General features: G+C 42.0%; 1 protein-coding gene across 1 annotated transcript in view; it reads right to left on the minus strand.

Annotated features, from left to right (window-relative positions):
• The window catches only part of SLC17A8 (solute carrier family 17 member 8), a 77049-nt gene extending 55154 nt beyond the window's left edge, over positions 1–21895 (minus strand). Inside the window, exons 1-2 of the mRNA XM_068272808.1 lie at positions 21514–21895; positions 3354–3606 (exon numbers count right to left, since the gene is read on the minus strand). Of these exons, the coding sequence (XP_068128909.1) occupies positions 3354–3606; positions 21514–21614 (354 nt within the window). The 5' untranslated portion in view covers positions 21615–21895. The remainder of the gene's footprint in view (positions 1–3353; positions 3607–21513) is intronic.
• Between the last annotated feature and the right edge of the window lie 715 nt (positions 21896–22610).

The following is a 22610-nucleotide window of genomic DNA, read 5'->3' on the forward strand; positions in this document are numbered from 1 at the left end:
TCTCTGTTATCTGGGTCCTTTACTGATACAGTTGATTTATAGATATGTGAGGATTGCTTTGGCTTTGATTTATGGGTGCCTGCACGTCTTCCCCTCTTCCCCCGCCTTGTTTTCTTGAGAATCCCAAGGGATTTTAGAGGGGTAATCAAAGCAGAATCTATTTATAAGAGTTTCTTGGGAACAGAGGTTGCAATATAGATAGGCATCTCAGCTGAGTATTTTAATGGTGACATTTGGACAGCTGATAGACATCCTGCTGAGATCAAAGGGAAGGGGTATTTTGCAAGCTGTACTTCTCAGAAAAAAGAAGATGCTCCAGATGAAAAAAAATTAAAACAGTTCCTTGTTTCAATTTAAAAAGTTTGGAATAAATGTAGAAATAGGGATAATCATATAACATAGAAAGCTCACAAGGTGTTTTTTGCCATTTCCGTTACTTACAGAAGGGTCAGGAGCTGAGGGTTGAGGAAAGTTGAAGAATTTCAAAGTTTGAGGTCAGCTTCTAGCAGGCTAGGCATTTTCAGTCCAAGTCCAATTTTATTCCAGTTTAAATCTCAGCCATCCAAAGTGATCCATAATTTCTGATGAGCTGTAGTTGTTGCCAGAGAGGTGATGAATAGGATTCCATTGTATTTTGGGTCCTGTCCATGCCCAAATGTATTTAAATAGTCAAATTTAAAGACAAGATGTGGAGCAGCTTGAGAGAGCTGCAGCCCAGCTTGGGCGTGCTCAGTATATAGTAATATCACAGTGCCATCTACAGGCCAGAAGCGTGAACACCATATTTCCAAGTTTTCATAAATTTAGGCAAACCGTCTTCTGAGATAGCTCTTATCTTCTGCAAAAGAAGATTTTGTTTTTATGCATATATTAATGCATAGCAGCACACTTTCCATAGCTTTGAGTGTTTCCATTCTCATTATGTATGTGGTATGCTTAATTCTAATACACTGCTGTGTGCATGCTTTGTGCACTGTACGCATTATACTAAAAGTGATCTTTATAACTAAAAGGCAGTTGTAATATGCATGGGGTAGACTCAGAGCTGCGCGCACATATTACAAATGCCGCCTACTGTGCTCGTAGCAGGAGGAAAAGAAAAGCTCTGTAGGCGCAGAGGGGCGAGAAGGGGAAAATTCTTAACCCAGTAGCAGCTTCAAAATAGTTATCTCGTTTGAGATAGGTGCACTGCTTTTGACATCAGTCGGCAGTACTCATTGCGCTTTAAATTCTTGGAATGTCTCACACTGCCCCCTAGTGATAAGTGGCCATAAATACACATTACAGCAATAATAATTAGAAGTAGGGAAATATAACTAATTAAAAAAAATGTGCTAAAATAAATTGGGATGGAGCACTTGCAATAAATTGGCCTGGAGCACGCTTACTATATTGTCTGCTAAAGGGTTTATAAAAAATCAGGGGATTACAGGTTGTACTTATGGCATAATGTGTGAAGAAGAATGCACACACACCGTAATCCAGTGAATAATGTGCAAGTTATAAATGCATAATATGAATGAGCCCTTAGAGATAAGGAGTGCATAAAAGTGGATGGGGGGTTGGAAAGGGTGTGCAGCAAGCTGTTTATAAGATTAAAACTACATATGCATAGCTTAGTTAAAAGCAATGGTAGTTCAGTAGCCAGGTAAAATGGCCTAGATCAGATAATCTGACTTTATAGGTTGCAAACATACATTCCCATTATTGTGAAGTTTTGCACTTCTTCGGGGAGAGAGATAAATAGGTATCTGGGAGGATACGGGAGGACTTCTGTATGCAGAAATAAGAAGAGATGGGGTGAGGTAAGGAAAGGTTACCATTAGCGGAACGCAGGCTGCACGTAGGATGATATGTGGAATTGAGAGTGATGATCAGAGCTGATGAATAAGACAATAGTGTTTACCAACTTGCATGCAAATTAAATGCACATTGCATAAAGCTTCACATTAGGCCAATCAAATGGATGAGCTGCAGATTTATATTGACCTAATTAAAAGCTGCATACAAATTCCATAAGTTTTACATGCAAATGCAGATAATTATCATCTCATTAACCATCCCAGCCTGATTGTAGAAGGCTTTGCAGGTAAGACTCAGATGATTCAACTGTATCCCTTGTTTGATGGGCAACCACTGCACAGACTTACAGAGATAAAAGATTAAAGTACATCTGAAGAGAGAGGGATATGGAGGCTGCCATATTTGTTTCCTTTTCAACAATGCAAATTGCCTGGCTGTCCTGCTGATCCTCTGTCTCTAATACTTTAAGGTAAGCCATAGAACCTAAACAAGCATGCAGATCAGATGTTGGACTGAAGTCTGTCATGATTTCCGCATGCTTGTGTCAGGTGTGTGTTTCAGACACTGCTGTTGCATGAAAGATCAGCAGGATGCCAGGCTTCTAGTATTGTTTAACCACTTATGCCATTCGCAGCAGTGTATCTCCGCCCTTCAGTTCCTGCTCAGGGGTGTAGATATAGGTCTATTGCCACGAACAGCCGTCGCTTGCTCCCATGTGGGTACTCGTTGGCGCCTGTTAGAGGGGAGATCAATGAATGGGAAAGCAGTTCCCATATCGCTCTCTCTTCAGGTGTTGTTTAGGGCAGAGTTCAAGATACACTGGAGAGAAAGGTATGGGGTGAATGTGTGACTTTTAGTTGTTTCCTACATCAGAAATCCCCAAATTCTTTGGGATTTTCAATTGAGAAATAATGTTATTAAATTCTAGCACTATTTTTTTTTTTTTAGCAAAAACAGGTTTTTTAGTCTTTTGATGTCTGTCCTAACTTTTTGAAATGTGTTCTTGCTATTAAATTAAAAATAAGCAGGTATCTTTTACAAAACAATACAATTTATCAACTTCAACATCAAAATTGTTGTCTTTGTGCTATTTTTAGCTGAATTTACTGTTTGAAAGGGACTTGCAAATTGTCACATTCTGTCTTCATCTACACCTTTTATAGCATCCCAATATTTTGGGGAAATGAGGGCTGTGACAGATGTTAAAGCCCTGTTCACAGTGGTCAGTTATGTTGCAGAATAAGTCTGCATGTCAACTCACTGCCCATATAACTCTATGGGGCTGTCCACAGTACTGCGTTGTAACTGGTCGCATTATTCTAAATTAGCATGCCGAATAAAGTCTATGTCCAGTCTCCATTGCAGTTCACACTCATTATATCACATTATAAAGTGTGTGTTCTGCAAGTGACCACTGTGAACCTAGCCTGTAAGTGACATTTCTGAGCATTATTTTAAGACAAAATTACCTTATTCTTCTTACATAAACAACTGTAGATGTGGGAGAATTGTCAACATATTCACTATCATTTAAATCATGCAACACTTACCTGAATTTCTGGCTTCCCATCAACATAAATAGTGTTGTTATTCACCATTTCTACAATGGCCACACCTAGATTACACCTAATGCCAAAGGAAATACAGAAACCCAAGCCACTCATGATGGCAATAATATATCGCTTGGGAAGTCCACAGCAATGGCAGTCAAATTTGGGTAGAGTGTGAGAAGGGGCTTGTACTGGCTGCCCATCCTCATTCAGCTCTATGTTGTCTTCTTCAATGTTACTTCCATCAATTTTCCTTAAAAAAATAAATAAAAAAACAATAATATTTGAATGGCATAATTTATTTATCTGCAGTGTATACTGTACTATGATAAACTGTACATTGAAAAGGTTTTAAAACTTAAAGCAGCATCATATCAACATAGTAGAATGTAGTAAATTACTCAGGATGCCCACTTTATGTTAATTCCCATATATCTACATATTGCTGCTTATTGGTAAGTAACGCTGCCATCTTAGTGATGTTTAGCCCACGCTATTTAGTTATGCAGCCTTCTCCTGCCACTGCACTCTGGGGAACAGGTGTTGTTTCTAATGACTTCGGAACATCCAACAAACAAACAAACTTTCCACAGTGATGCTTCCTGCCAGCAGTAAATATGCCACCACCAGTGATATATTTAAGAATGCAAATCTAGGAGAGGAAATATTTTACAATGAAAAAATACTGCTTAACCACTTCACCTCCAAGGGTTTTTCCCCTTAAAAACCAGAGCAATTTTCACCTGCCAGCGCTCCTTCCATTCATTCTCTTATAACTTTACCACCACTTGTTTTTGTCACCACCAATTAGCCTTTCTTTGGGGGGTACTTTTTGCTAAGAAATATTTTACTCTAATTGCATTTTAACAGGAAAAATAAGAAAAAAATGAAAAAATAATTATTTCCCGGTTTCGGCCATTATAGTTTTAAAATAATACATGCTACCATAATTAAATCCCACACATTTAATTTGGCCATTTGTCCCAGTTATTGCAACATTTAAAATATTTCCCTAGTACAATGTAGGGCGCCAATATTTTATTTGGAAATAAAGGTGCATTTTTTCAGTTTTTCATCCTTCACTATTTACAAGCCCGTAGTTTAAATATTAACAGTAATAATAATTTATTGACAAACATATTAAAAAGTTCAGGTAACTATTTATATATTTTTTTAATTTGTAATTACAAAAAAATAGCAAAAAAAAAAAATTTGGGATAGTATGGGAGGTAAAGTGTTAATTTTAAATGTATTTGTCGGTTTTTAAAAAAATATGTGTGTAGGTGTAAGTTTACTATTTGGCCACAAGATGTCCTCGCACATGACTTCCTATTGTGTCACTATAGTATGCTAAATAGGAAGTAATGCGTACATGGGTTCCGTTGGAAGTAAAAAAAATGATAGCAGCATCTCTTTGATGCTTGCGATCATTTACACAAGGACAGAGATTAACCTTTTCGGGACCGCCTCTATGAGATCCTACGCCGCACTTGTGGCTGTTCTAGCCTGATACGGCGTAGGATCTACGCCGGCCCGCAGTTTCAGCTCACGACGCGATCGTGCGCACCCGGAGGGGGAGATTAAGCTGTCATATGACAGCCGACATCTCCCCCGAGTGATCAGCAGCCATCGCGTATGGCTGCTGATCACATGATCACTACGATCGCCGTCGGATCGTAGTGATCAGTTTGACAGCTGCGGCGGCAGGGGGGGAAAGAAGAGGATCCACTCACCTCCCTGCCGTTCCAGCGACGATCGGCGCCCCCCTCCGCTCTGGCCGGCATATCCGCTCCGCCTGACGTCAGCGCCGGGTCCCGGCTTGATGATGTCATCAAGCCGCGACCCGGAACTGATTGTCAGACAGAACGGAGATGCCGGCTGGAGAAGAGGGTCCCGTGCGGCTCATCGCTGGAGCCTGGAAGGTAAGTGAAGGCTGCTGGCAGAAGGTGGGGCCCAGGCCACCATGGGGGGACACAAATCCAGGCAGCCACAGATGGGATCCGGCCGCCTGACCCCCCCAAACGCGCGCACCCCCTTCCCGCGCAAAATGCCTGGTCCTTAAGGGGGGGTAGGTGGCCGGTCCCGAAAAGGTTAATTAATGGGATCTGTGTTCCAATGCATTCATCTCCCATCTAACGATCAGCGGTGATAACGAGCGCGGGAGAGCGCAGGGGAGGAGCGAGCGGGAGTGCGCGTCGGCAAGGGACGCAGTAGCTACGTACCTGCGAGGGGAAGTGGGAATTTGCTGGGACGTAGTTACTCGTCCCGGGGGAGGGGAAGTGGTTAAATAATTTTAAAGTTAATATTGTAAGGAATAAGCTAATGTATTCATCAATTTAGATTCAGTAACGTTCCTCGTTATAAAGTAGATATATTCTTGTTATTATTGGAGACCTATTTCACTGGCTTTTAGTTCACCTCTCAATTATACTGAAAATTGCACTTAAAGAGAAACTCCGACCAAGAATTGAACTTTATCCCAATCAGTAGCTGATACCCACTTTTACATGAAAAATATAATGATTTTCACAAACAGACCATCAGGGGGCGCTGTATGACTGATTTTGTGCTGAAACCCCTCCCACAAGAGGCTCTGGTACCGTACGGTACTCTGGGCAAACTGCCACAATGTAACAATGACACACACAGGAAATGGCTGTTTATAGCTGTCTGTTAAAGCCAGAACAGCTACATAATCTGCCCACAGTAACAATGTCACCATGTAATACATGTCAGAATGTGAATCTGGGAGAGGAAAGATTTTACAATGAGCAAACTCTGACTAAATCATGTATACATAATTATTGTAAAAATTAAGCACCTTTTTATATTAAATTATTTTCACTGGAGTTCCTCTTTAAACCACTTCACAGCTATTGCCCCACCTCGATTTCTGACCTTTTTTTCTATTACTTGTTTTGTGGATTGCTATAGAAGCAAATCATGTCACACAGGAGAGAACACATACAAAAATGTAATCAAAATTTCAATATATGAACCATTTCTATTTTTAAGCTACTGAATATCAGCCAGGCTCCTATAAACACAATATTGTCCCATTCTATAAGTGACATTATACCTTGACAACTGTTAAATGGATATATCTTACCCAAGATACAGTACTGGTACCAGCTGCATGCCTCTCTACAAAACTGACAGGGTCTCATAGCACTAAAGCTACTGACTAAAAGGACAGTAAGGGCCCGTTTCCACTTGTGCCGCACGCGTCTGCAAGACGCGCGGTGGCACTTCCGGGTCTGCGGGTACGCAGACGAATCCCATCAGCCGTGCCATGCATGGCTGTGGGATTCGCAGCCTCCCGCACAACTTTGGATGGAAAAGTCAGCCTAATTGTTAGCGCAAGTGATTTGGCCGGTGGCTCAATCACTCCCTATGGCAGAGTTTCACCTCACGATTTGCCTGTAGGGAAACTCTGCGGATTCGCCGCAGGAAACCGCGCAAGTGGAAACGGGCCCTCATGCATTTTTTACCTCAATAGCCAGCACTGGAAAATTACAACTGAAAACTGACTGGCTTACTTTTTATTTGCCTTAAACCTCATATGTCAGCTTCCTAGGATTTAAAAGATAAAATGAGCTTGTCATAACAGATTCCAAGACTTCCATCCAAATATTGGCTAGCTAGGAGTACGCATTCTGGAGGCACTGCATCAGGGAGGGAAGAGTCGCAAATAGTAAAATATTGGTAAATTGAAGGTACCAATATTATATAACAGGGACAGCGCAGCAGACGTTCTTACATCTGGGGCATCTCTTGGTGAGACATTTTTCTATTTTCCACTTGTTTATAGAGGTTTCTGTGTCCACTCCGCTTGCTCACACGCTGTGTTTGTATTTTTCATTTATATATGTATACATTATATGACCATAACTCAGCAGGTCCTTATGTGAGATTTTGGTGGTGAGGTACAGATGGTCATAGTGATACCTGTCTTACCGACAGACTCCGGATTTATTATTATTATTTTTATTGGGTACTAGGAGATTGTTGTTTACCCCTTATGGTTCACTTATAACGTCCACATGCGCTGTACTTTGGTTTTAATTGTTTTTATGGTTGTTCTTCATTATTAAATGCATTGATATTCATATTGAGTTTTTTGCTTTATTTATTTATTATTTGCTTTGCTATATGGATGGCTTTTCTTCGTTGATGTATTAGTTCTATATACATCCTAGGCAAATGTTATTTAGGTGGCTCATTTGTTGTATCATTGCCTGTAGGGAAACTCTGCGGATTCGCCGCGGAAACCGCGCAAGTGGAAACGGGCCCTCATGCATTTTTTACCTCAATAGCCAGCACTGGAAAATTACAACTGAAAACTGACTGGCTTACTTTTTATTTGCCTTAAACCTCATATGTCAGCTTCCTAGGATTTAAAAGATAAAATGAGCTTGTCATAACAGATTCCAAGACTTCCATCCAAATATTGGCTAGCTAGGAGTACGCATTCTGGAGGCACTGCATCAGGGAGGGAAGAGTCGCAAATAGTAAAATATTGGTAAATTGAAGGTACCAATATTTTACTATATACCACTCTAAACCTAACCCTCACCTAATGTCTAACCCCAACACCCCCACCAAATGCCTAACCTCCCCCTGTAGGTACCTAACCCCAGCCCCCCCCCCCCCCCCCCACACACACACACACACACCTAAAGCCTAATCCTAACCTCATACCCTAACTACCCATAGTTGTATGAAGATGATCTCAAGCAGGTTACCCCAAGTTTACTGAAGTTCAGTTTTTCTACTGAATTATTAGTACTTTTGTTTTAACTTGCTAGATAATAAAATCATATCTGTAATGATCTGCTCAGCTGGCTGCACAGGCAGACAGCTGTTTGACCATTCCTCTAGTCTGTGAGCTGCAGGTCTCTGGAAGAGAGACCTGTCTTTCCTTTGCAAGTTTCTGATCTGCTCTGCTGCTGAGGAATTTGCATACATTGGTTATGCAAATCACCCAGCTAACTCCTTTGTAGGCTGGCAGTATAAAGAGCTATGTTTCCCAGAGTCCCAGAGTCCTTTGCTGGTCATCCCTTCAGGGTTTGTTGAAACACTCCTACAGTGTCTGCCATGCTGTTTCTTGTCAAAGTTATCTTAGAGTAATTCTTGGGACTGCACTAGGCAGTTTCCCTAGTGCAGTTAGATTGTTATCTGTGTTGTCTGTACTGCCTCTCTGTTGCGATTGTCCTGTCACCAACGGTGGTTGTCAGGAACTCATTCTGCCTGTCTGGGGTACTAACCAGAGCAGCGGTCGTTACTGGTAGCCCTTTCTGTTAATCTGTCTGTCTTGTTTGGATTGCACTAGCCTCTAGCGGTAGCAGCTGTGAATCCTTCTGATCTTTGTTCTTGGAGTATAGCTGGAGCAGTGGTTGCTCCCTGCTATCTCATCTGTCTGTCGTGCTTGGATCGCACTGGCCCCTAGCGGTAGCGGCTGTGGATCCTTCTGATCTGCTTTCTTGTCCCTGTACCCGGATCGCACTCGCTCTGGCGGAAAGAGCAGTGGATCTTCCCTAGCCTGTTCCTGAACTCGGATCGCACTCGCTCTGACGGGAAGAGCAGTGGATCTTTCCTCTCGTATTCCTGTTTTCCGTTTGTCTGTCTTGTCTGATACGAACGCTTGCTGTAGGCTCGGTGAGGTAACCGTTAAGCAAGTGCTCGCGTTCTTTGTTTCGTGTTTGTCTGTCGGTGGTTAGTTAGGCGTGCTTGTCTCTGTTGCGCTTAACGTGCGGAGATCGCGCTGCAAGGGCATTCGCTGTTGCGAATGAGTGCGGTGTTCGCGTTTAGTTAGCGTTTGTTATTTTCGTTATTTTCTCATTGTCGTTTGCTGTGCCTTTGCTACTCTTGTGTTCTATTCTGGTCAGTCTTGTGTCACTCTTGCGATAGCGTTCATACTTTGTTTCTGCGAATGTGTGTTCACCGTCGCTGGGTGGCGACTAGATTGGGGAACACACATTTAGCCTATTCTTCTCTTTAAGGGCTTTTCAGCCCCGCACTGTCTTAGATCTGTACAATTCCCATCTGGCATTTGTGGCCTTGCAGAGGCTGTGCTCGTCTGCACTCCACAGCGCCATCTGCCGGTGGGAATTGCCCTCTGCTGGTGCATTGCACCTAGCCTGGATTCACCCAATTATACGTTTGTGGAGGGTTTTCGCTGTGTCAGTGCGCATCTTGTGCGCTGACCGCGAAAACTATTCCGAAATATCATTCCGATTCCTCTCATGAGGACTACACCCTCATGAGAGACGGACACTGACCATTGATATTAAGGGACACGTGAGTCTTTATGTGATAAAAAAGTGGATCCTTAAGTGAATACCACGGTGCTTATTGTAAAAGGAACTTTTAAGGAAACTATTTTGATCAGACTTAGTGAGACGGGATTTATGGAACATTTGTCCCCATTTTTGGGATTTTTGAATTTTTTAAGAAGGCTACAGTATTGGGGGAATAAGATCGGATAGAGGGGCCCTTCTATGGTGTGAATGTTTGGATGGAAAGAGTGTTGTATATGCACAGCTAGCTAGAATTGGTGTTTTGTATTTTAAAGATTTTATAATTTGAATAAATAGTGAAACTTTTTTTGCTCCTCAGCGCATGTTATTGATTTTACGGTTTATGATTTAAAATTTTTGGGGGTTAAAGGGATTCCCTCACATAACGTGCAGCTTATTAGATATATCATCTAGCGCTAATTGTGATATCTATATAGAAACTTCATATACAGTAATAGCAACAAAGGAAATGTAAAATCTTAAAATATCCTCATTCCATGGTGTGATTCATAGGATAATTAGGTTGCAACAAATAAGTAAAAATACACAAAACTAACATCTCAGATCTTGGTAGTAGAAGTGGTCATTGAGATGCTAATACATTTTGAGTTGATGTAACTTTGATGTTAATGTTATGCAAATATAACTTAGGTTTGCCATTAGCCATTTATTCAAGAACAGTCGGAATTGCGAGTAAAAGCACTCTTGTATAAGGGCTTCCTCCAACTTGCAGTTAACACCAAATACTTGTCATGACCCAAATTACACAGATCACATTCACATTGTGAGCTCCTCTGAGGGACAGTTCGTGACAAGACTATATACTATATATAAAACGCTGTGGAAGATGTCGGTACTATATAAATACTAAATAATATTAATGTCAAGAATACTGTTAGCACAAAGCACTGGGCCACTCTCTCTCTACCTCAACAGATATTCAATTTGTTCTTTCACCAATAAATGATAAATAAGAACACTTCTAAGGACTATAAAACCTCTAATTTAATTAAATGTACAAAAAAACAAACCCAAAACAAAACAAAGTAAAAAACAAACAGATTATAGAGCACAGAGCACTCTTGACCAGGGTCCCTGCATAACTACTGCATAACTACAACACTACACAAAAGAATGAGATATATCCCAAAGAGTATAAGACTGGTCAGATAAAGAGCAGGGGAGCAACTATACTGCCTGTTGCATACTTGGTTTGCATGTTACAGACCACATGCCTCTATCACAATACTCTAACTAATCTAAGCCAGTTAATAAACTGCAAAACAATATTATTAGTATACACTGTAATTTGATATAAAAGAAGTTTATTATCACCAATAAACTTGTCTACTTCAACCCCTGAAAAAGTATCACGTTGCATGTCTGCCATCTCTTCATGGATGTCAAATAGGGATGGTGTAACGATCAAAGATGTTACCTCTGTGGTGGAAAGCAGCGCAGCTGCTTTCACACCTGATGTCACCTCTGCGGCCACGCCATCCCGGGTGTCGCTTCCCGACTCAGGTGGGACAGGGGTTTCTGTTGCACAGCAGCTTAGGTTCACATGCCTGCGCATGAAGCAAAAGGACCTTTATGGGCGTAGGAGACAGATCAGCTGACATTGTGGTCAGCTGACTTCTACCTGTCAATCTACCTTGCAGGTTGGTCCAGCCCCTCGGGCGGGGCTGCTTGAATCTGCCTTCAGTATTTAAACCTGGAGTTGTTACTCTGTCCTTGTCTGTTGTCGTGAATACTTGCGTGTTAGCGCTCAGACCTTAGACTAGTTCCCAGGTGTTGATGCTAAGGATTTCACACCTAGTCTAGGATATTGCTACATTGTTACTGTTTAATTGTTAGACTAGTTCCCAGGTGTTGATGCTAAGGATTTCACACCTAGTCTAAGATATTGCTACATTGCTACTGTTTATTTGTTAGACTAGTTCCCAGGTGTTGATGCTAAGGATTTCACACCTAGTCTAGGATATTGCTACTGTTTATTTGTTAGACTAGTTCCCGGGTGTTGATGCCAAGGACTTCACACCTAGACTAGGATATTGCTTATTGTATTGATCTTCTGTGTATGACTCTTAGCTAATACTCTGACCCTGTTCCTGCTTTCTGATCCTGTACTTTCGCCTATCTGCCTTGCTAGTTGCTGTACCTCTGCCTGATTACCGATTGCTCTCTTGTCTCACGATTCTGTACCGATACTTACCTCTCTGTTGCCGAACCTTGCCTGTCAGACCATTCTACTCACCAGTGGGCCCTCACCACTGGTGAGGTGCTAGCTTCACCAGCTCCGCTGGTGAAGTTGTTCTTTAGTGCAGTACTGTTTGCGTTTTCTACGCTTAGGCTGCAGTACAGTCTGAATCACCTGCTAGTGCAGTATTACCGGTATTTGTATCTCCTGTTCCTAGGCTGCGGTGTAGTCTGAATCACCCGCTCCTCGGGAGATTCAATCCCAGGTTCAGTTTCCCCAGCTTGCTGGGGTTTGTACTTTTTTATACGGACGGCCTGTGTATCTTTAGTACCTCACCAGCATCTCTGGCGAGGTCTTGCCAAATTATACTGTTATCATATCTGCTAGTATGTTCTCTGAGGGCCCCGGAGGTCTGGCCGTATTTAGTAAGGCCTAGGGTACCTTCTGGCTGCCAGTTAAGCTAGCTCCTTGCCAGCTCCTCTAAAAGGACTAACCTGCTATCTGGTGAATGTCTATTAGTATCTGTCGGATTGGTTCTTGTCTCTCGTCGGCATCCCTGGCAGAGACCAGCTATACTACCTCCGTATTCTCTGTCTGTATCCTTCCCAGCCCCACTGGGGAGCCTTTTGTCTAGTCTGTCTTGTTTGTATACAGATTGTTCCTTACCAACTCCTCTGGTGAGGTCCTGTATAACCATCAAAGTTACGGTTGCACCAAACACTACACACTCTGCTCTTGGTCTTGCTATACTGGTATTATTGGTGATTCTGCGGATCACACATAATCAGGTATAGCGTCTCCATTGTTGGTGATTCCGCAGATCACCAATAATCAGACATCTGAGTTGTGGCACTAAACCGTCACAGATGGTAAATGAGATGCAAATAATGCAAGATTATACAAATTGTATGCAAATATATGCAGATTTAAAATGGACCAGTCAAATCCAGATTGAGGCAGAATGTGATTGGTCCATTTTCATAATCTAGCATCAACTTTACAATATTTACATCTCATTGACTATCCATAATGTCTAATAGATATCAGTGTGTCCAAAACCAAAGTGGATTTGACAGCTGTGGCTGTTTGGCAAGACAATAGGTTCACATAAGCCCCCAAAGCTGTAGGCCTGCATCTCCCAACCTAGTGGTGGTGGGAGATTTTAGTGGCACCAGCCTAAAAATATTTGTATGCAATTTTGCATGCAAATTTATGTGGCTTGAAACTGTACCAATTTTCAAGTAGCATACATTTGCACACATAATTTGCATCTCATTGACTATTCCTAGTGGCCACTGAGTTAGGCAGCTAATGACATAAGGTGTACTGTAGGCCATAAACCAACTTGATACTCTGTCAGTAACTACAGTCATGCATTCTTTAGTGAGAGGCATATTCTTAGGAATTGGTGCATGGGTTGTGGGAATAAGTATATAAAAATCACTTCCTTTCATTAAGGAGATAATACAATAGCAAAATAGATGACCATAGCTGCCGACATCTTAGGTCAATACAAAAGTCCATCTTCCTTTTTTCTTATGCTTTGAGTTACTTTAAAGTACACAACTATACCTTTGGAGATTGTGCAAGCGTCACGCAGTGGCGTAGCTAAGGAGCTGTGGGCCCCGATGCAAGTTTTACAATGGGGGCCCCCCAAGCACTCTATACAGAACAATTAATACGGCGCACCAAAACCTGCCAATGGCAACTACAGTGTCAGAGGTGCTAGAATGGGATGGGGAACAGTTTGTTAATGATTACCACTATTCAAAGTATCTTTAGAAGTGATTTTTATGAGCACAGGACCAATAGAGAGCTAATACTGCAGTTGAGAGAGGGCCCTTCAGGGCCCCTCTGGCCCAAGGGCCCCGATGCGGTCGCTACCTCTGCATCCCCTATTGCTACGCCCCTGCAAGCGTGTATCCTAGCCCAATGACACTACTTTTGCCTTATCTGTTAATGTTCTTTCTGATGAGAAAAAGCTTACTTTTGGCACACCTGTCTTGTAGATCTAATTTGTGCAAATTCTTCCTAATGGTATACTCACAAATTTGACATCCATATTGACAAAAAAAGTTACCTGTAGGTTTCGCGATATCATTCTGAGGTTCTAAGAGACTTTATTTAGCTCTCTACTCAGGTTACATTTGCTGGACCAACCTAACCTAGGCAAATTAGCAGACTTTTGTCTCCTCTTGTAAACAATCTTTCACACAGTGGAATAATTCATATCCAGCTGTTTTGCCACTCTTTAAATCTCGTCCAAGATTCATCTACAGCGGCCTTTCTGGGGGGCCTTTTTTTAGGAGATTTTTTTTTCCTAGGCTTGGCGATAGATAAACAATTGTCAACACCAGAGATCAATTTAACTAAATAGAGGTTCACATAAAACTGGATCCTAAAAGATCTATTGACAACTTTGCAATCATCTTCACAAGACCCAGTTGTCTAATTTTAGGTATTTGATGTAGTAATGCATGCAGGTATGTGCTTATGGTTTCTGCATGCTAAATATGCTAGTTTATTTAAAAATATACAACTGACTACAAAATGTAAATGTCCATGCATGATATTTGTTATATCACCTTTAGGGATGTCGCGAACATGAAATTTTCGGTTCGCAAACTGGAACTTGTCGCAATCGTTCGCGAACAGTCTTACAGTTCAATGGGCAGTCAAATTCTAAAACCTAGAGGGACCGTTTCTGGCCACAAAAGTAATGGAAAAATTGTTTCAAGGGTCCTAACACCTGGAATGTAGCATGCCGGAGAGGGGTCCATGGCCAAAGTCCCAACAATAATAATGTAGTTGACGCAGAGTCGTGTTTTAATCTTTAAAGGGCAGAAATAACATTACATTCCTACATTTGTGGAATAAAGTGCTGTTTTAAACCGTCTGGCATGTGTACATGTCCCTCAGGTGGTGTAAGGGTTAAAGCCTGCTAGTGTAAGGGTTAGGCCCTGACAGACCAAACGCCGCGTTTACCACACAGCAAAAGCCTTTGTTACTCCACACAGGTTGGGTGACCGATAGGGTTTATGTAATGCTATCTGCAACAATCACTCACAATACAGGATCCATACAGGGGGCATCAATGTTCGGACAGTAGATTATGCCATTAGTGATGGAGAAGGATTATTGGGTTATATTCTCGGTGCACTAATATGATCACCAGCAGACCGTTCTCCAACTGCTAGCTAACGTGTGACTGGACACAGAGGATTGCAAATAATATCAAAAGAGAACAAAAATAACACTTATGATGAGGTGTATTGTGCAAGGCACTGGACCAGCACTAGCAGTATGTACACCTGTGTCTACTAGCTAAAGTCCCTGCACTGGACCATTTCTGGACACAGAGAAATGCAATATAACAATATTAAAAGAGAACAAAAATAGCACTTAGGAGAATATTGTGCAAAGTACTGCAGTAGCAGCAGTGTGCACATTGCACACCTGTATCAGATGCAGGTGCACTGTGGACAGTCAGACACACGGAACTGCGATATTACAATAGCAAGAAAACCTATTACCAGCACTTAGAAAGGATCTTTGGGTGCTCAGGACACTGTACAAACAGCAAGAAACTCAGTGGGGTAACATAACAGAGGCCTAACTAATGCTTTCCCTATCTGCAGTATAACTCTCTCCCTGCCATCACTCACAGCAACCACAGGCAGACTGTAAAATAGCTGCTGAGCTGGCATTTTTATAGAGTGGTAGGGGTGTGCTCCCGGAGGGCATGCTAGTTGATTGGCTGCCATGTGCTTGCTGGCTCTGGAGTGAGGGGTCAAGGTTTGGCTCCATGATGATGTATAGGGGAAGGGTCGAACACGCCATGTATTTGCCAGACGGGGCAGGCACAAACATGCGTTCTTCGCCATGAACTATTCGCTGGCGAATAGTTTGGGTCATCTCTAATCACCTTTACTCATCCATATTGTCAAAATGGAGGTAAATAAATAGAGTGCACTTTATTGTACAAGTCTTAATGCCCATAGCTCAAACACGTTGCCACTATATTACCAAAGTAGAACTGATGCAGTGGCTGAGAGAGGACTTTAAGTAGGTTGACCCTACAGTGCAGGGGTCCAGTTGATAACGTTTATTTTCTTTTTTCACTAAGAACTATTGCACACAGAGCTATGTATGCAATATCTGTTCCAATAGCACTATATCTATTAGTTCTAACTTAAGTATACATAATAAATACTTACATTTAAAAAATAATAATAATAATAATAATAATATAGAATAAACTAGCACATTCTAATAAAAAAGGTATGGTATTAGTATTCTGATTTTTTTCTTTATTAAATGTAAAAAACTCAATATACATTTACGGTTGCCTGTAATGTATGGTGAATCTCCCTATGTAGATTATAGCCCGTGTACACCATTTTATAACCCCCTATCAGCAAATCCCCACCATCTCCTCCATTATAGTCAATTTGGGCATGGACTCACAAAGTTCCATGAATGAAGTTTTCCTCATGGTCTCTGTTAGATTCCCAAGGTCAACCATTGCATCCTTGATTCACAAAGTCACCCCCATCTATCAATTAGTAGGGCCATGTCTGTAGCATATAGGTTATCACATGGCATGGACTGTAGCAAAGTTGGATTGGCACAGAGGTTATCACATGGCATGGACTGTAGCAAAGTTGGATTGGCACAGAGGTTTCAGGGATGCAGTGTGGTAGGGTTGTGGAAGGTGGTGGGATTGAGACAACACAATGAAAGCCATACTGGCTCAAAGAATAATTGCTTTCCACTTTCAAAGCCAAAGACCCCCAACTTAATTTCTTACAATATTTGGGATAAGGCTATATTACCAGAATTGGTATTTATCTGCACAAGCTTGAGCAGTCCAAAAAAATATTTTGCTTCTACTGGATACCAGTAGCAAGTCCTAATGAAGTGAAGGATGTACCCAAACGTGCAAGAAATTGCTCAGTAAGGCTACTTTCACACTACATGTTACATTGCATATTCTGAAAAATAGGATCACAATGCAACTGTGAAATAAAGTTGCATCACAGCCTTCCAATGAGATGCGACTAGTACAGTGCAACATACAGTCCATAGACTTTATGCCGCATACCAACAAGTAATTCACGAATGCCGACAAGTAATGCACTGCATGCTGTACATTATGCTGCTGGAATTCATCACAATGCAAAACTACCAGTGTGAAAGGTTCCATTGAAATATAATTGCATCACGGCGCAACAGACAGTTACAGCTGAAATGTTTTATTTGGATAAAAATTTCCCTGGATAAAGAAAAACCTTTACAAAAAGCTTGTGTTATTGCATTTCAACAGCAATGGAGCATGAAACTGCAGTTGCAGCAAGTCAGGCCTTGTCTCAGATAGTGGGCGACAGGTCTGCCTCCCTTGCAGCATATATAAGGAGTTTCAAATCTATGTGTTGGTGATTCTGTACTGTGAAAATCTTACATAAATAAACGTACCAGCCTGTTAGTTGTCTTCTCCTAGCCCCCTCTGTGACATTTTCGCTGCTCCCCGCTGCTTTTTTGGTGATAAAATCACTGTTTTATTCATGTTTTTGTAAACAATGAAGTTGGCCACCAAACAGGAAATACATCATCAGAGCAGGTGCTTGTTTGCAGAGGCTCCTCTCAAATGTGATTAGATTGCTGGAATGTTACTCCCACGTGTTGCCTTAGCTGCTTGTCTGAGCTCTGAACTGATCTTTCTGCACTGACAGCTGTTCACAAGGTCACAGCTCCTGAGCCTGCAGATGCTGGCTGTGAGCAGAGACCTTGTCTGACTCATACACACAGAGCCTGCAGGGGGCGTGGAGGAGGTGTGTATAACTTCTCCCTATCACAGCAGAGCAGTGCATTCCTCTCTGCCTCAACAAAGCTTGACAAAGGAAAGAAGATTAGATTTATTACAGAGACAGTGCAACTAGAAAAGGCTGCAGCAAGCCAGACCACATTAGAACAGGTGTAGGAACTTATAGAATAGAATAAATAAGGCTGCAAATTTTGTTACAGAGTCTCTTTGTATTTTTTTAACCCTGGCATGAATGGTAGTTTCAGGCTCTTTCAGGATGTAGACCCCAAGTAGCCACCTAGTCTTTCATCACATTTCACAAGTCAATGGACCACACCCCTAGTGGTCAACAGGTTCTTTAATGCTAGTGACCACTGGTCCATGAGCCCAGGATTGCCACACAGGAGCCAGAGAACAGGTGACAAGGAAATGTGGAAAAGCGACAGAGAGCATTATATTACAGGCTGGGTGGGTCTGATAACGGAAGCAGTAGACCAAGAGTAGTCATTCAGGCCGGGTCAGATAACTGCAGCTGGACATCAAGTGTGTCTATTCAGGCCATGTCAGATAACAGGAGCAGGAGAACAAGGATAGTCGTACAAGCTGGGTAAATATTACACAGAGAAAAGTTGAAGAGTAACATATACTAGCAAAGCGACTTAGGAGTGGCAGAACTCAACATTGCCAGGAAGCGGTTTAACTAGGCAATAGGCTGCCGTTCTTGACATTAGGCATGTGCCACCCACACAGTATACATCGGCTGGGAATGTGTGCAGGAGCAACCCCCCTTTGCTGGGCAAAATATAGGATTGCACCATTCCTTAAAACAGGGCTGTTCCAAGGCTATCGCCTGTTACAGCTTTCATAATATAAGGTAAAGAAACCATAGTGTCCTACTTAATGGTCTCCTGCAGCTGGGCATTTGTGTAATGTCATGCACCCCACCAGTGTCGTAACTAGACTTCATAGGACCTCCCCTGCAAAAATGATAGCATGGGGCCCCCTTGGTCTCCAAGCCCCAAGTGGTCACGTGATTGGGAGTTGGTGAATGGCAGCAGAGAGTGTTTTGCTGTGAAGCAGCCTCTGGAAGCAGGAACAAATTGCACATGTTCCTACACATGGATTTTGTGAGTGAATAGGGAGGTTTCTTTGCTAACTGGCTGCACTTTTGGTTGAAAGAGAGAAAAGAGAAGGGCCCCCCCAAAGCCTCTGGGCCCCCTCTTGCAATGGCAGGGGTCGCAGGGGTGATTGCCACGCCCATGCACCCCACCTCCTGAGGTTAGTCGTTATCCTCTTGTTTGGGGGCTTTTGTACATCTGTGTGACCTCACACGAACTTGGGCATAAGTTGGCATGTGTGATCCAGCACAGCATAAATGTAAAAACATCTTTTAAAATCACAAACCTTAAAAATCTGTTTCGGAGTCACTGAGGACCCTTCTCTCAAAGGAAACCTGAGGTGCAAGGCATACGGCAGTTGCCATATTTATTTCCCTTTAAACAATACCAGTTGCCTCTCAGGTCTGCTGATCTTTCTGGCATCAGTAGTGTCTGCATCACATGTGAAATAAGCATGTGACAAATGACAAATGCAGACACACTAAACTAAACATCTGATCTGTATGCTTATTCTAACAATTCTGTATGCAAATTCTTACAATTTATTTTACAATCAAACCTGAACAGACCACGTGGGTAGGCATTTAAGCATACCCACAAATACATGGTAATACCCGCTTCACTTACCAGCCATGATACGGCCAGTGTAAATTGCCTTGGGGCCAGCGACTCTCAGCAAAGTCACGCTGTGACTCTGGAAGCGGAAGTCGGATTATGCGGTCTGTCCATGCTCTGGCTTCCGTTCTCCTCCTCTCAGCCTATCTGTGCACGAGCAGCATGTCATTATGCTCAGTGCACAGAGGAGCTTCCAGTGTCACAGCGCGACTTTTCTGAGAGTCGCAAGCCCCAATGTAATTTACACCGGACGGATCACGGGCAGAAAGCTTTACTTCACTGTCGGTAAGTGAGGGGTTATTACCATGTATCTGTGGGTATGCTTAAAGGGACCCAGAACAGTCAACAAAATTGAAATTGGTACATACCTGGGGCTTCCTCCAGCCCACCGTAGGCCGCGAGGTCCCCCGGCGTCGTCCTGGCTCCTTTCCCGGTCTGGCCGTTACCGACAACTTTTAGGCTGAAGGTTGGCAGTACACTTCCTGGATGGACACGCAATGTGTTATCACGCCGGCGTGACAATCCTGCGCATGCACGGTTCAGAGTTATAAAACCGCGCATGCGCTGGACTGTCATGCTGGGCTGGTGTGATGACGCATAGCGGCCGACGGGATGACACGTAGCAGTCCGTCCAGGAAGCGTACGGCCGACCTTCAGCCTGAAAGTCGTCGGTAACAGAGCCATCAGCAGGACCGGGAAAGGAGCCAGGACCACGCCAGTGGACCTCGTGGCCTACAGTGGGCTGGAGGAAGCCCCAGGTATGTACCAATTTCATTTGTATTGACTGCTCATGGTCTCTTTAAATGCATACCCGCACAGTCTGCTCATGGTCCCTTTAAATAAAACACTCTCATCTGCATAATACATTTGGACATACAAGTAATCTGATTGTTCTGTGAATTGGGATTTACCAGGAAGAAAAAGAATACACTAAAACAAAAAAAGAAAAACTTTTTTCTTTTAATTCATTCACAGTTTTCTGTTCCAGAATGCCCCTTTCCTATTCTCATGAAAACTAAATCCTGGTACAAACTTCAATTATGATTGGGCAATCACTGACCAATTTTACCATCACCACATAGCACGAGGGTGAACAGATATTGAATACTATGAGCAGAATGTGTAGGTAAATCCTCATACTACATGGGTAACATTGGTCAGCGATTGGACAATCATTATTGAATGATGTTTACCGGGCTTAAGAAATAAATAGTGAGTGTGATTCTTTGAAAATGTTACCAATCTGTATTTTCAGACCTGTAATGCAAGAAAACATTACTTAAAGCGGAATATAACCCTGCATTTCAACTTTGCTCTAAAATATTATTTACAGCATATTATATGCAAAAAGCATTTTTTTTTACTAGACCAGCATTGGAAGGGTTAAACACAGAGGTTTGAAGTTCAGTGAAGAGATATGCAGAAGTTCAGATTGTTGCATTCTATTTAGTTAAATGTATCTATTGATAAATGTTACACACTCTTTGGCTGTCCTCCAAGCTCCTTCTCAGTCAGAGTGATGAGTCACATTCAACACTTAGATACATTTATGTAAACAAAATGTATCTATTTCAGCTTCGAATGCCTCTGCAGAAATCTCCAGGAACTTTAAAGCCCTGTGTAACCCTTTCCAATGCTGGTCTAGTAAAAAAAAAAATGCTGGTTGCATATAATATACTGTAAATAATGTTTTAGAGCAAAGTTGAAATGCAGGGTTATATTCCGCTTTAATGCAGCATGTTTGGGAAGAGCAGTCTCGGTCATCAGTGGTCACCAGCATGTTGTCAATGTACTGTATTAGTCTAAATAAATACACATCTCTATAAAATGATTAGCACTCTCTAGAAGGACCTTGCTAATGATTATTATTACAATCCTACAAAATCACAAAACAGCTAAGGAAGAAACATCAGGTTTTAGTAACAAGAAACTAAAGAAATCAGAGGGCTATTGATCACATGTACTGTGAATTTCAGCAATGCTTCCTGTAAGGTCTTACCATAGTTTATAATTCTGTGATCAGATACAACACGAAGATATGAGCTCTCTTTACCTTCCAGAGATGAGGGCTGAGTATGAGTGTTTGGAACATGAAAAGAAAAAGATAGAAAAGTTTATTTTTTACCTTTGCATGTGCCCCAGTGAGTCACTTATGTTGTTCTTCACCTCCTCTTTCCCTGGATTGAGGATTTTCTCCTTGAACGAACTGAGCGTTTGAAAAGGCATTGTAGTAATTGTTAAAACTACTGCAGACCACTCATCCTTTTGCCTCTAGAGACTCACAAGTAACCAGTGATGCCTCCTCAGAGATGGAAAATGTCTCTAAGTGTCTTTAGAACATTTCACCCATAGTTCCAAGTCCCAAACAAGTCTATGAACCGAATAAAACAAAAAAACAAAGCTTTTGGAATCCAAATGAGCCACTTGTCCAGTGCACGATATGACAAGTATAATTATGCCAGTAGTAGATGAGCCAGTGGATGTTACATCAGTGATCTATCTGCAGGGGAAGCTGACAGCTGTGCAGCACAGAGGTAGAGTCAAGCAACCTATTTTCACATGTGGAGAGCTGGGTGACAGAGACTGATGCAACAACACTACAGCATGGACCATTCAAAACTTCCCATCACTGATTATACTAAGAAATAATTCATGCAGAGGATTTTCCTGGGCAAAAAAGAAAGAGGAAAAGATCCATCTAATGTGCATGTGCCCAGTCAGTGCCCTAGGATTCTAAGAAGTGATAATGATCCTCTTTGGTTGTCATGTGCCCTTGATATCGGGAGAGATGCTACACTAGACAATGCTATAGTAACAAGGAAACGATACGGTTCTGTCAGTTAAGTTATTAATAGCATCCCAAACAAAAGGGACACAAAGAACAAGTTTATTAAACATTTAAGGGCTTCTTCCCGTCTCCATGACGCATGCAGGTGGTCACGGACTGAAATTCACATATATTATTACTGAGCCTTTTCTTTTTTTTCAGGAGCCCTAAGTCCTGTTAGTGCAGCTGCATGTCTGTGTCCCAGTTCCTGTGACACAAGCATGACAGACCGTAAACAATGCAGAGCCTGCACCTCTGACAAGTCCTAGGAAAACAAAAGTGCTCCGCGGATGTGTCACAAACGGACATCCAATGCAGTTATCCTGGAACACCTGGATTTTGCAGGACAAGCAGTAATACAGTGAATATTTATATTCTTTTTTTTTCTACAATGT

Source organism: Hyperolius riggenbachi, chromosome 3, assembly GCF_040937935.1.
Source record: "Hyperolius riggenbachi isolate aHypRig1 chromosome 3, aHypRig1.pri, whole genome shotgun sequence".
NCBI classification, from domain to species: Eukaryota; Metazoa; Chordata; class Amphibia; order Anura; family Hyperoliidae; genus Hyperolius; species Hyperolius riggenbachi.